Raw genomic sequence first — 14,931 nt, 5'->3', positions numbered from 1 at the left:
TCCCTATGCAGTTCTGGGACTTGTTTCACTCAACATGTTGGGGTTCGTCAAGCTGTAGTATATGTGTCATTTATTTGTTTTATTGCTGTACACTATTCTACCCATTTTTAAAAAAATATATTTTATTGATTTTTTACAGAGAGGAAGGGAGAGGGATAGAGAGTTAGAAACATCGATGAGAGAGAAACATTGATCGCTGCCTCCTGCACACCCCCTACTGAGGATGTGCCTGCAACCAAGGTACATGCCCTTGACCAGAATCGAACCTGGGACCCTTCAGTCCGCAGGCCATCGCTCTATCCACTGAGCCAAACTGGTTAAGGCTATTCTACCCATTTCTTGATGGGCATATCTCCTGGTGCACGGTGCAAGTTACTCTTGGATATCCTTTCCTGTCACACAGCCACTAATTTCAGCTTCTCATCATCTTGTGTTAGAACCAGGGCAGTAGCTCCTAACAGACACCCCTCCTCTGACTTCACCAACTCCAATCCACTGTCCATATAGCTGCCAAAGGGTTCTTTCTAGAAGCCATTACTGGCTCCCATTGTCTGTAGGGGAAGTCAAAAGTGAGTCCTACCAGGCTCCTGTTCACTTCCCTGGCCTCATTTTCTTCCTGTTGCCTCCACTTCCCCACCCTGCTTTCACTTTATGATCCAGCAACCTTTACTGATTCCCGTAAATACCAAGCTATTGTACAAACTCAACTCATTGTATATGCTGCTCTCTCCCTACTTTCTAATGAACGTCTCCTTCCCTCAAAAGTAAATACTATCCTGAATGAAGCATTTCTCATTCCCATGCATTTCTTTAAACTTCTACTACATGTACACAAGCACTTTTTCCTTGATCTTGTCGTTCACAGTGATTTTGAAATGGAGGTGAGGGAGAACTAGGGCAGATGAGGAAAAAACCTTATAGGATTTGTGTTGATATGCAGCATAGCAGGGCCCTGTGTCCCCTTCCCTATTACCAGCCAAAAGACTGATAACAGTGCCAACACCCCTTGCCTCATTGACCTTGGACAAAGATGCTAGATGTCTTGGGAAGCAAGGGATACCCTGATACAGTAAAGAATCTTTGCCCATCCTGCACAGCCTCAAAGATCCAGGTGCTCATTTCAGGATTCTGTTTTATATTCAATCATAGAGTAGCTTTTGTAAAATTTTAAAATTCACAACATTTCCCAGGAATGCAACTTCTTGTTAACTGAAGGAAGATTATACTTTTATTCATTCAGACCTTGACTAAACGCCATTCACCATTTCAGGAAACCATGTCACATACAACAATGTGTGGAATTTGTGTCTCCAGATTCAACCAACTCTCAACTATCACTGTGATTCTACTTAGGAGCAAACATCTGACTTTATCATATTTCCTAGTGTAGTTGTACCCAAGCATATGCATAATGAGCACACTGACATATTTAATTTACAATGAATATATATTTATTATAGGATAACTTTCATTATATTTCTCCCTTATTAGGTTAGGTTCGTGTCTTAGTTCATTTGGGTGGCAATAACAAAATACCACAGACTGTGTAACTTATAAACAACAGAAATTTATTTCTCACAGTTCTGGAAGCTGGCTGTCCTAGATCAGGGTGCCAGCATAGTCTGGTGAAGGCCCTTTTCTGGGGTGCAGACTTCTCATCGTGTCCTGGCAATGTGGAGGAGAGGCAGAAATTATCATTCTTGTTTTACAGCTTCTATCTCAAAGTCCTAGTGGTAGACTCAGCATTCAAATGCAGATCTGACTCAGAAGCTGGTGCTTGAGAAGGACCGCATGCACAGAGATCCAGAGGAGGCCTCCCAGAAATAGATGTATCCCAGAAACCAAAAACACTACGTGGAAGATAAGCTACAGCCCTAGATCCGCAAGGATCTTCCTTTTCAACCTGAGCGAGAGTTGGTACTTAGTTCATTGGAGATTTTAGAATCGTTTCTCCAGTGTCCTCACTCCTGGGTAAGAAGCATAGGGCAGGTTGATTATTTTCCTGGCAGTAAACACATGTTAATGGAGATTTGATAGATAGAAATAGGGTGTTTATTTCCAAGGCTTGCCTCCTCTCATATAGCCTGCACCCAGCACCCAGCACCTAGCACACCTGCATGATCAGGTAATTTCCAGACCTCTATGCCCCAAGTAATGTTGGGGAAGAGAGATGCCCCTGGAGCCTAGCTAGTACTGTTATGTGTCTGCCAAAGGGGTGGCTCGGTGTCTGCCACCCACCTGTAGCTTTCCGAAAGGCAGGGGGACAAGGGGCCACCTCCCTTGAGAAAGTGGAAACCTGACTGATGCAGGGTCCCAGGGCAGCAGGCATCGCCTCTTCCCCTGGACCCTTTCAGCTGTCTGCTTCGGATTGACAGAGGCATCTGGATGCTAAAAATACCTTAGTGAACAAGTACTCCCTATTCCAACTAAAGCTCAACACCACAGCCACCAGGACTGAGCTTCCTCTTGCAAAAGAGCTTTTCAAGTTTTCCGACCCCATCCCCGAGCCGCAGGAGCCCATGGTCATCTTCTGCTCTGTCAGCTTTGCTGGGTGATGAGTGAGACCCTTCCCACATCACTGTCCTCTTGTCCTTCCCCTCCCTGCCTCCAGGAAAAGGGGCAGAGGGGGAGGTGAGGGCCCAGTGGCCAGCGGGGTGGGGAAGGGGAGGTGGCCTGCCCATTTATAGGCTTGCTCTTTGGGATGCTGAAGGTGCTAAAATAGCAGCGAGGACAAGAGGCTTGGCTCAGTGTTAGGGATCTGCCCCGCTGCCTGAAAGCCTGTGAGATGACAATAGGGAAAATGGAGAACGTGGCGGTCTTCACTTCTGAAGGCAAGGGCAGGGGCCTGAAGGCCACCAAGGAGTTCTGGGCTTCGGACGTCATCTTTGCCGAGCGGGCTTATTCTGCAGTGGTTTTCGACAGGTATGAAATGTGGGGACTTGCCTTCTTTTCTCCTGTTGGTTTGGCTAGTGCCAAACTCTAAAATACTTTGCTCTCAAAATCATCAGGAAAGAGAGATAAAACCCATGGGATCATTTGGAACCAAATGGCGTTTCTGCCAGCTGTTTGCTGACATAACTTTTTCTGCAAAGACTCATTGCCAATGTGATTTGCTCTGGTCCCTCGGAGGGTTGTAAAAGCGAGCAAGGGCTTTGGGACACTTCCTTACAACGCCAGTGAACTGGGCTGAGTGGGTGTGCTGGGTGTGGTGAGCGTGGAGGGAAAGGAGGGAAGATCGGTGTAGTGTTGTGGAAAACACTTTCTTACAGGAGGCTCCTAATTGGGGAGACTTTAAAAAGGAATTGTAGATACATAAGTAACACTGGAATGCATTTATCTTTGAAAAATTAGAATCTCACAAACAAAGCTGGAATCCCTTTTTACCTTTCCCACCCCTAATCCCAGTCCCCTCTATCTTTCCCCAGAGATAATCCCTGTAATGGTTTTAAGGTGTTTCCTTCTAATCTAGAATGTTCTTGTATTATAACATACATATATCTGCACTTATCAAAATGTACAGCTGTAGTTTGTCTATTCTTTTTTTTTTTTCAGAAATGGTATCATTCTTCAGATGTCATTCTAGAACTTACTCTTTTTCACTAAACATGTTTTTGATACTTATTCTCATGGGAACTATAAGTCTATAGATAATCTTTTAAATCCACAAAGATCTACATCTTTTACCCACATGTAGATATCTCCATGTTGACCCATATGCTATCTGGATTAACTGCCGTAAATATTCCACCCTGTAAACATGTGAAACTTTATTTATCCATTCCCCCATTGAAAGACATTTGTGGTTTCCAATTTTTCATAAGAATGAACATTTCTGAGGTTAAAACCCTTGCCTATGTCCACTAGTACATGTGTGATGACTCTCCAGGATATATGGCCAGAGGAGGGACTGCTGTGCCCTCAGGTGTGCTGTTACCAGTTTTAACAGGCTCTGCAAAGTGGCTCTGTTAGATTTACATTCCCATTTCCCCATACCCTGTTCACACTTGACCACACACTTTTAAGAGTCTCATCCCCTATTGACAACTAGCGGGGCAACACCTCATACTTTTAAAGTTATACTAAATCTTTATTTTAGCTCTGGCTGGTGTGGCTCAGTTGATTGGGCTTCTGCCTGTACACCTAAAGGTTGCTGGTTTGATTCCTTGTCAGGGCACTTCCTGAGTTGTGGGCTTGATCCTCAGTAGGGGGCGTGCAGGAGGCTGCTGATTGATGTTTCACGCTCACATTGATGTTTCTTTCTCTTTCTCCCTCTCCCTTTCTCTCTTTGTAAAAATATTTTTTACGTATTTATTTATTTTATTTTTTAAATATATTTTATTGATTTTTTACAGAGAAAAAGGGAGAGGGATAGAGAGTTAGAAACATCGATGGGAGAGAAACATCAATCAGCTGCCTCCTGCACACCTCTCACTGGGGATGTGCCTGCAACCAAGGTACATGCCCTTGACCGGAATCGAACCTGGGACCTTTCAGTCCGCAGGCTGATGCTCTATCCACTGAGCCAAACCGGTTAGGGCTTACATATTTATTTAAAAACGAAAAACAAAAAAACAAAAAACCCACTTACACATTGATTAAACATGACAAACTTCTCTGAACCCAAAGTTGGGGTGACCTGCCTGCCTTTTATGGGGCCTGAATCAGGATGGCCTCTGATAATCTAGGCTTTGAGGTTGGCTCACTGGACTGATCATCCTGAGAATGGACATTGCTTTTCAGACATAATTTGATTACATCTGATTCTGGAGAAATTCTTTTTTTCTGCCTACCGAGACTTTCAGGGGAAAGGCAGTGAACATATGGGGCATATGGCTGACCACCATTTGAAGAATATAAGGGGCTTAGGTGACAGTAAAGCTCTTCAGAGGGAGCTTGTCCTACTTCATTAATTTATGTGTGTGTGGGTGTGTTGGGGATGGAGGTGAGTACAGTGAAGGAGTCAGCTGTATTCAGAATTAGATATAAAAATCTAGAAACACAAAAATTCTGAACAACGATGTTGATGCTGTCATTTTGCCTTCTTTAGCACACCTTCACTGGTGCCTCCAATTCCCCAAAGGAAATATAGACAAACAGTTTCCCTTTCCTGAATGTTTGGATTTGAATGAGTTTTCCTTCTTGTATAAAAGTAAAACTTAGGCCCAGCTGGCATGACTCAGTTGAGCATTGACCTATGAACCAGGAAGTCATGGTTCGATTCCTGGTCAAGGGCACATGCCCGGGTTGCTGGCTCAATCCTCAGTGTGGGGCATGCAAGAGGCAGCCGATCAATGATTCTCTCTCATCATTGATGTTTCTATCTCTCCCTCTCTAAAGTAAATAAAAATATATTTAAAAAAATATATCTTACACATTCTTAACCTTGTTGTTTATTTCCTTCCAGTTTGTTTTATTTATTTTAAAAATTGATTTTTAGAGAGAGTGAAAGGGAGAGGGAGAGAGAGAGACAGAAACATTGATGACCGGCTGCCTCCTGTATGTCCTCCACTGGGGATTGAGCCCGCAACCCAGGCATGTGACCTGACTGGAATCAAACGGGCAACCTCTTGGAGCATGGGACGATGCTCAACCACTGAGCTACACCTGCTGGCTTCTTCCAGCTTGTTTAAAAAGAGGGGCATCTGTTTTTACTACTCAGCTGGAATCTTATTTTACAAAATATTATGTTTCTTTGTTCACTCAATAATTTAATTATCTTCTGTATCACTAGACACTCTTCACAAGCATAGTATTTAATGGCTGGATGCTATCCTCTTTTTTTATGACTGGATAATTAGGCTGTTTACATGTTTTTGTTATTATAAATAACTAATCACTCATTTGAAGTAATAACTACAAAACCAACCTTAGTGGACATCACAGATAAACTGCTACATAAAATATTATTATTCAGTAGTAATAAAAATTAGGGTGATTGTGGTAAATAATCTTTAAAATAATTTTTTTTAAATCTAAAAGAGATACTTTTGAAAGGTGTTTTGCCCAAATTTATCAGTGCAAAGGTGAGGGTAGACTCTTTCTTTGGGTATACCTGAGCCAGCCTGGAGAGGTGCACAAGGGTGACTGTGTACATGCGGTCCTCCCTCTCTGTGAGACTTCGCTACTTACTGTAGATGAGAAACCTGACTGAGGAGGTAGGACTGGGTCACCCACAAAAGTCATTCTATAAAAGAGGCCGGCTCGAATCCAGGTGTGAACCTAAAAATAAAAGGCCAAAAGTGAGAGGCAACATGCATCTATTTGAGATTTAAAAAAAAGAAAAGAAAAAAGAATAGCTATTCAGGACACACTGGTTCAGGCAGAAACCCAAACTGTGTTCTGATCAGGAGACAAAAGCAATGGGCATGGATGGGAAGTGGAAGGGGAACAATTACATTAATGGAAGGAAGGCATTTTTATTGGTGCAGATAAGCTAACATAGTGACACTAATTCTAAAGAATGTTTGTAATTTTCAGTCTGATAGTCATAATATCTGCTTTCTTGTTATCTCTGCAAACTTTTCTTTGGGATCTAATGTTGCTATAGGCCCAATGCGAAGGCTATTTTGCCCTGTTTCAAAAGTTTTTTTAAAAAACAATTTCTTGGTTGTGCTGGGAAGAGGAGAACCAAGATGGCGGCATAGGTTAACGCCGGAGTTTGCTGTTTTGCACAACTACTTCAAAAGTGAAACCAAAAAACGGAAGGGACACCACCCAGAACCACAGGAACGCTGGCTGAGTGGAAGTCCTACAACTAGGAGGAAAGAGAAACGCATACGGACACTCAGAGGAGGCGCAGTGCTGAAGTCAAATTCTGAGGTGCGGAGTGCGTGGAGCGGGCTGGCGGCGGAGGGCGCGGTTGGCGTTTTCAATCGGGAGGGAGTCGCAGACTCTGAGCTCCAGATACGGGCGAGTCTTTAGGGACCCAGACTCAAACGGGAGAAGCGGGACTGTCTGGCTTCGGTCAGAGCGAGTGCAGCTTTCTCTCTGAGGATTGCAGCCGTTGCTGGGACTCAGAGAGGCAGATCCCCTGGGGACAGGACCCAGAGCCGCCATAACTGCTCTCTCCAGCCCACCCTGTTGATCCTGTGCGACCCGCCCTGCCCAAGCCCTGCACAGAGGCATTTGCCGGATAGCCTCAGGCAAAGGTTAGATTAGCACCGCCCTAGAGGACAGAAGTTCTCTCACTGCAGACACAGCTGATTCTCACAGCCACTTGGCCTGGAGGTCAAACCCTCCCTGGTATTAGCTACAGCAATCAAGGTTTATAAGACTGCGCACAAAGACCACTAGGGGGTGCACCAAGGAAGCATAACAAAATGCGGAGACAAAGAAACAGGACAAAATTGTCAATGGAAGATATAGAGTTCAGAACCACACTTTTAAGGTCTCTCAAGAACTGTTTAGAAGCCGCCGATAAACTTAATGAGATCTACAAGAAAACTAATGAGACCCTCGATCTTATATTGGGGAACCACCTAGAAATTAAGCATACACGGACTGAAATAACGAATATTATACAGACTCCCGACAGCAGACCAGAGGAGCGCAAGAATCAAGTCAATGATTTGAAATGCGAGGAAGCAAAAAACACCCAACCGGAAAAGCAAAATGAAAAAAGAATCCAAAAATGCGAGGATAGTGTAAGGAGCCTCTGGGACAGCTTCAAGCGTACCAACATCAGAATTATAGGGGTGCCAGAAGATGAGAGAGAGCAAGATATTGAAAACCTATTTGAAGAAATAATGACAGAAAACTTCCCCCACCTGGTGAAAGAAATGGACTTACAGGTCCAAGAAGCGCGGAGAACCCCAAACAAAAGGAATCCAAAGAGGACCACACCAAGACACATCATAATTAAAATGCCAAGAGCAAAAGATAAAGAGAGAATCTCAAAAACAGCAAGAGAAAGAAACTCAGTTACCTACAAGGGAATACCCATACGACTGTCAGCTGATTTCTCAACAGAAACTTTGCAGGCCAGGAGGGAGTGGCAAGAAATATTCAAAGTGATGAATACCAAGAACCTACAACCAAGATTACTTTATCCAGCAAAGCTATCATTCAGAATTGAAGGTCAGATAAAGAGCTTCACAGATAAGGAAAAGCTAAAGGAGTTCATCACCACCAAACCAGGATTATATGAAATGCTGAAAGGTATCCTTTAAGAAGAGGAAGAAGAAGAAAAAGATAAAGATACAAATTATGAACAACAAATATGCATCTATCAACAAGTGAATCTAAGAATCAAGTGAATAAATAATCCGATGAACAGAATGAACTGTTGATTATAATAGAATCAGGGACATAGAAAGGGAATGGACTGACTATTCTTGGGGGGGAAAGTGGTGTGGGAGATGCGGGAAGAGACTGGACAAAAATCGTGCACCTATGGATGAGGACAGTGGGTGGGGAGTGAGGGCGGAGGGTGGGGCGGGAACTGGGAGGAGGGGAGTTATGGGGGGGAAAGAAAGAGGAACAAATGTAGTAATCTGAACAATAAAGATTTAATTAAAAAAAACAAAAAAACAATTTCTTTAAAAAATATATATTTTCATTGATTTCAGAGAGGAAGGGAGAGGGAGAGAGAGAGAGAGACATCAATGATGAGAGAAGATCATTGATCGGCTGCCTCCTGCACACCCGCTACTGGGGATAGAGCCTGCAATCTGGGCATGTGCCCTGACCAGAAATGGAATTGTGACCTCCTGGTTCATAGGTTGACACCAAACTATTGAACCACACCGTCTGGGCCCATTTATATGATCTATTACACATGTTATTGCAAGCCAGGATTATTTAGTTCATTTTATGTCAAATGGAATGAGAAGATAATCAGTTTTAGTCTTAAGAATGTAGGGAGTTCAGCAAGATTAAATCCTTATCTTGCCTCTGCTTGGTCTTGGAAGAACTCTTCTAGCCTTCTGAAGTAGAACCTCCGTCTTTTCCAAACTGTAAAATCAATTAGTTGGTTAGCCCAGTCGACCAACAGACTAAGATTGGGCACTTTTCACAATATTAATAAAATTGAATCATCACTGTCACCATAGTTGTCATTATCTTCAAACAATACCCACAACCAATAGATACATGGCCAAACTGGAATAGATTCAGAATTGAGCTGGTGAAGGAATTTGAAGCATGTTTTAAAGTAACATCAGAGAACTACTCCTAATAGCTATCTACAAATAATGACTGTCACTTGGAAGAAAAAACGTTCTGAATTTTCTTTTAATTGATGGAAGGGTGAGAACCAGGCATCTTAAGCAGAAGTTAGAGTCATATTTCAGGTGAAAATGGGGTGGGGAGATATGGTGATTGGAAAGCTAGTCAGACCTCAAGCCATTTACTCGTAAGAATTAAATAGACTCTGGACACCCTTACCTTTAGACACACCACCTCACAATATGTCAAAATGTAGTTTTTGCTTATAACTTCTGAATGGGCTTTTATAACTTTGCTTTTAAAATTCTTATTAATTTCCATTTTGCATTTTTTGTTTTACATTTTTTTTGGAACCATTAAAAGTATCAGTCCTAAACTTTTCCTGAACTACCTACAAGCTTTAGCACCTTAACATTGAGCCTCTATTTGCCTAATGAGTAGAATGAGCACGTTAGTGCCGTCTGGAGATGGAAAGGGCTATTTCCAAGGTTGTGCATTTTCTCATGACAACTGGCAGAGATGATGTATGCACAGACTCGGACAATGGACTTGGTCATGTGACTCTTAAGATCTCTTCCAGCCTGGGATTCCATAGGTTGCATGAAATCTTCTATGTGCAAAGAATTCCAGTGCAGCAGGAGAGGAGTGCTAGGCTAAAATAGGAATGGAGCTTGTTCTGATTATTATTTTATTTTATTTTAGCATCAAATACAAGAAATGGAACAGGAATGGTGCTGATGAGCCGTTCTAGGAGCCAAAAATACTATTTGATTATTTTTTTAAACAGTCCCAGGTGTCTTGAATTTAGAGGGTATCTAGCCTACAGATTCCTAACCTGGGTCCATGGATCCTTAGCTAGGGAAGCACCTATGATTGGAAGATCAAAGTTTTATGTGGATATGCATGCGTGTCTTTTGTTTTTCTGGAGAAAGTCCATAGCTTTCATCACTTTCAAAATTACTTTCAACAAAGAAGAAGGTGGAGAACCATTGAATTTATTCGATCATCTCTTACAGATGGGGAAACTAAGGCTTAGGAGGTGAGGGGCCTTCCCCAGGTCACACAGGGGTGAGTCATACAGTCTAAGCCTTCACGGGCTTGTCCAGGCATCATCTCTCACTACTCATTCTCCACAAGTGGACCCAGAATTGCCTACTTAATTTTCTTTTATTCTTGTCAGTCCAATTAACAATATTTAATCTTAATAAAAGAAAGAGTACCATCCATCAATTTCAGAAGGATCAAAATATGGTTCTGAAGGCTGAAAATGGTTAGATCCAGAAACTGATAGGTAAAAAACATAAGAATATACATGTGATAACATAGCAAAAAAAAAAGTGTTTATAGTAACAAACCAGTGTATTAGTTTCCTGCTATTGCTATAACAAATTTCCACAAATTTGGAATTGTAGTGGCGTGAAAACAAATTTTATTATCTCATAGTTCTGGAGGTCAGAGATCTAAAATGGGTCCACAAGGTTAGGTTTCCTTGAGTTTTCTAGCTTCCACAGGGTGCCTGCTGTGATATTGTGTTGGGGGGTTGTGGGGAGAGTCTTGTGGGACTGAGACCTTAATCTGTGGGACCCGATGCTATCTCTAGGTAGATACTCTAAGAACTGAGTTGAATTGTAAGATGCCCAGCTAGTGTCGGAGCATTGTTTGGATGGTGTAAGAAACCACTCCCACACACATTGGAATTGGTTGCAGAATCAAATCTGCATTCCTGGGCTCTCTTTTCAAAGCCAGCTGGCTTCTCCCCCTCTCACCACCCGCCACCTTCTTATAAGGACTCTTGTAATTACATTAGGCCAAACCTGATGATTCAAGATTATCTCCCCAGCTCGAGGACCTTACTTCTAATCACATCTTCAAAGTCCCTTTTGCCAGATAAGGTAGCATATTCAAAGTGTCCAGTCATTAGGACACTGACATTTTGGGGAGGTTAGCCAGCCTATCGTAGCCAATAATATTAACTTCTTGTTAATCCAATTTATTACAAAAGATATTAAGAAAAAAATAAAGAAGGACCAAGGACAGTGAATTTTTTCTAAAGTTCTTTAGACAAAAATTTCACTAGCTACTGAACGATTCTGTTTAAAGAGTTGAAAATGCCCAGGAGATTATGTAAATGTGTATGTGTGTAGAGAACAACAAAGATGAGAACATGGAAAAAAGTAGAGTACTTTAAAAAGAAAGTACCATCAGCAGGTTTTTTGGTGAAAATCAGACGAGTTATGAGCTTCTTCAGGGCCAGTGAAGACAGCTGGGCTTTTAGCCAGTGCAGTTCTATGTGGGGCTGTGGGAACACTAGGATTAGCCGTGGCATATGCACAAACACTCGTGTGGCCTTTAATCTGGTAACAGCTGGTGGATGGGTGGTAGGGGAGAAATGATGCTATAAATGGAAATAATTTAATAAAGGGGTTAGAGAAATCCCGGAACAGTTAGCTCAGAAAATGAATGAATAACTGTTAAAGTTTTCAGATGATGACATTAAATGTTTGTGCTTGATGATGAGGATAAACAGTAGATTCAGAGCTATGCCCTTAATTTGGCACTTGTAGCTGTGAAGGTAAGACATGTTGATATGTCACATGACCCGTTATGAACTGTATTGCTGAATTTTACCAAATAATCCTTAAATGCAGAAGTTTGAGAATAATTTTCTTTAGAACATAGATGAAATCAAATGCTAGCTTGTCCCCATAACATTGTCATCTTCCCTCAGTTGCATCTGAAGATGTGTTCTGAGCAGGAGAAGAGGAGTTTGGCTCTGGCCGATGTTTCTAAATGGTTACGGCATAAGCCTGCATACCAAAGGGCCTTCGGTTCTCCGTCAAGGGCACTACATGGGTTGTGATTTGCTCCCTGACCCTGGTTGTGGCAGGTGTGGGAGGCAACTAGTAGATGTGTCTCTCTCCCCCTCTCTTTTTCCTTTTGCCCTCCTTTCCTTCCTTACTTCCTTCTATTCACTTTTTTTCTGAAAAAGCAATGAAAGAATATCCTCTGGTGAGGATTAACAATACATAAATAAAGAAGTAAATAAGTGCCGAAACCGGTTTGGCTCAGTGGATGGAGCATCGGCCTGTGGACTGAAGGGTCCCAGGTTCGATTCCGGTCAAGGGCATGTACCTGGGTTGCGGGCATATCCCCAGTGGGAGATGTGCAGGAGGCAGCTGATCGATGTTTCTCTCTCATCGATGTTTCTAACTCTCTATCTCTCTCCCTTTCTCTCTGTAAAAAATCAATAAAATATATTTAAAAAAAAAAGAAGTAAATAAGTAAGTGGGGTTTGGTTGCAGCTGGAGGGTGGGAAATGCATACAGGTTTGAGTACATTGTGGGAACCTCATCATGTGACTTGTGGCAGAGAAAAGTTTAAGGATTCTTATTTCAATAAAAGAGATTTTAAAAATAAATAGGCAACTTCTCAGAACTAAAACAAATAACCCTAAATTTATATAGAACCACAAAAGACCTCTAATAATGAAAACAATCTTGAGGAAAAACAAAATTGGGAATATTATGTTCCCTGATTTCAAACTATACTACAAGGCTATAATAATAAAAAACAGTAAGGTATTGGCACAAAAACAGACACATTGATCAGGAAACATAATAGCGAATTAAACCCTCACTCCTATGGTCAATTAATTTACAAAATAGAAGACAAAACTATACAATGAAGGAATGATAGTGTCTTCAATAAGTTGAAAAAATTGGTCAGATACATGCAAAAAATATGAAACTAGATCACTTTCCTACATCATATACAAGAGTAAACTCAAAATGGATTAAAGACTTAAATGTAAGATGCAAAACCATAAAGTCCTAGAGGAAAACTCTTTGACATTGCTCTGAGTAATATATTTTTTTGGATATTTCTCCTTGGGCAAGGGTAGCAAAAGCAAAAATGAACAAATGGGACTACATCAAAATGAAAAGCTTCTGGATTGGCTGGTGTGGTTCAATGGTTGAGCGTTGACCTATGAACCAGGAGGTCACAGTTGGATTCCTGGTCAGGGCATATACCCAGGTTTCAGGCTTGATCCCCAGTAGGGGGTGTGCAGGAGGCAGATGATTGATGATTCTATCTCATCATTGATGTTTTTTTCTCTCTCTCTCTCCCTCACCCTTCCTCTCTCTGAAATCAATAAAAACATTTAAAAAGAAAGCCCTCACCAGTTTTTCTCAGTAGTTAGAGTGTCAGCCTGCAGACTGAAGGGTCTCAGGTTCAGTTCCAGTAGAGGGCAGGTACCTTGGTTGCAAATTTGATCCCAGCCCCAGTCAGGGCTCGTGCATGTCTTCCTCTATTGATGCTTCTCTCTCTCCGTCCCCCCCCCCCCACTCTCTCTAAAAATCAATGTAGCCTGATCAGCATGGCTCAGTAGTTGAGCATCAACCCATTAAACAGGAGGCCAGGGTTCAATTCTCCGTCAGGGCACATGCCCAGGTTGGGGGCTCAAACCCCAGTATGGGGCATGCAGGAGATAGCCAATCAATGATTCTCTCATCATTGATGTTTCTGTCTCTCCCTCTCCCTTCCACTCTGAAATCAATAAAAATACATATTGAAAAAAAACAATGGAAAAAATATCCTCAGGTGAGGATTAACTACAGATTAAAAAAATAAATAAAAAAGAAATAAAAAGCTATGTACCGTGAAGGAAACCATCAGCAAAACAAAAAGACAATCTACTGAACGGAGGAAGATACTTGCGAATGATACAGCTGATAAGGGGTTAATATTCAAGTTATGTAAAGGATTCATACAACTTAACATTAAAAAAACCTCAAACAGTTCAATTAAAAAAATGGGCAAAAGACCTGAATAGATATTTCTCCAAAGAGGACATACAGATGGCCAGTAGACATATGAAAAGATGCTCAATTAAAACCACAATGAGATATTATCTCACACCTGTCAGAACGGCTAACATCAATAAATCAACAAACAAGTGTCAAGGATGTGGAGAAAAGGGAGCCCTAGTGCACTGTTGATGGGATTGTAAGTTGGTGCAGCCACCGTGGAAGACAGTATGAGGTTCCTCAGAAAATTAAAAATAGAACTACTATATAACACAGCCATCCAATTTTTGGGTATTTACTCAAAGAAATCCAAAACATTAATTGTAAAAGACATACACACCCCTATATTTATTGCAGCATTATTTACAGTAGCCAAGATATGGAAGCAATCTAAGTTTCCACTGATAGACAAATAGATAAGGAAGGTGTGGTACAAATATAGAATGGAATATTACTCAGTAATAAAAATGAATGAATTTTGCTATTTGTGACAAGTTGGATGGACCTAGAGGGTATTATGCTAAGTGAAATAAGTCAAAAAAGATAGACAAATACCATATGATTTCACTTACAGTTTGTGGAACCAACCAACCAAACAAAAAAACAGAAACAAACTCATGAACACAGAGAATATTTTGACGGATGCTAGATGGGAGGGGGACTTGGAGGCAGGTGAAAAAGGGGAGGAGATTAAAAACAGTCATGGGGATTTAAGGTACAGAACGGAGAATATAGCCAATAATATTGTAATAACTATATATGGTGTCAGATGGGTACTAGATTTCTCAGGGTGATCATTTCGTAAGGTATATAAGTGTGTAATCACAATGTTGTACACCCGGAACTCATGTAAAATTGTATATCAACTGTAATTGAAAAATTAAAAAAAATTTAATCCCTAGCTGGTTTGGCTCAGTGGATAGAGTGTCAGCCTGGGGACTGAAGGGTCCCAGGTTCA

The 14,931-nt window shown here is 41.5% G+C and overlaps 1 protein-coding gene across 1 annotated transcript in view; it reads left to right on the top strand.

Annotated features, from left to right (window-relative positions):
- Window positions 1-2,785: 2,785 nt before the first annotated feature.
- The window catches only part of SMYD1 (SET and MYND domain containing 1), a gene marked incomplete at its 5' end in the record, with an annotated part of 40,321 nt that continues 28,175 nt past the window's right edge, over window positions 2,786-14,931 (top strand). The window contains one exon of the mRNA XM_081101297.1: window positions 2,786-2,922. Coding sequence (XP_080957423.1) covers window positions 2,786-2,922 — 137 coding nt within the window. The remainder of the gene's footprint in view (window positions 2,923-14,931) is intronic.

Source organism: Myotis nattereri, assembly GCF_964212035.1.
Source record: "Myotis nattereri genome assembly, chromosome: 10".
In the NCBI taxonomy this organism is placed as follows: Eukaryota; Metazoa; Chordata; class Mammalia; order Chiroptera; family Vespertilionidae; genus Myotis; species Myotis nattereri.
The sequence above is the reverse complement of the archived record's forward strand: the minus strand, read 5'-3'. Positions and strand labels throughout refer to the sequence as shown.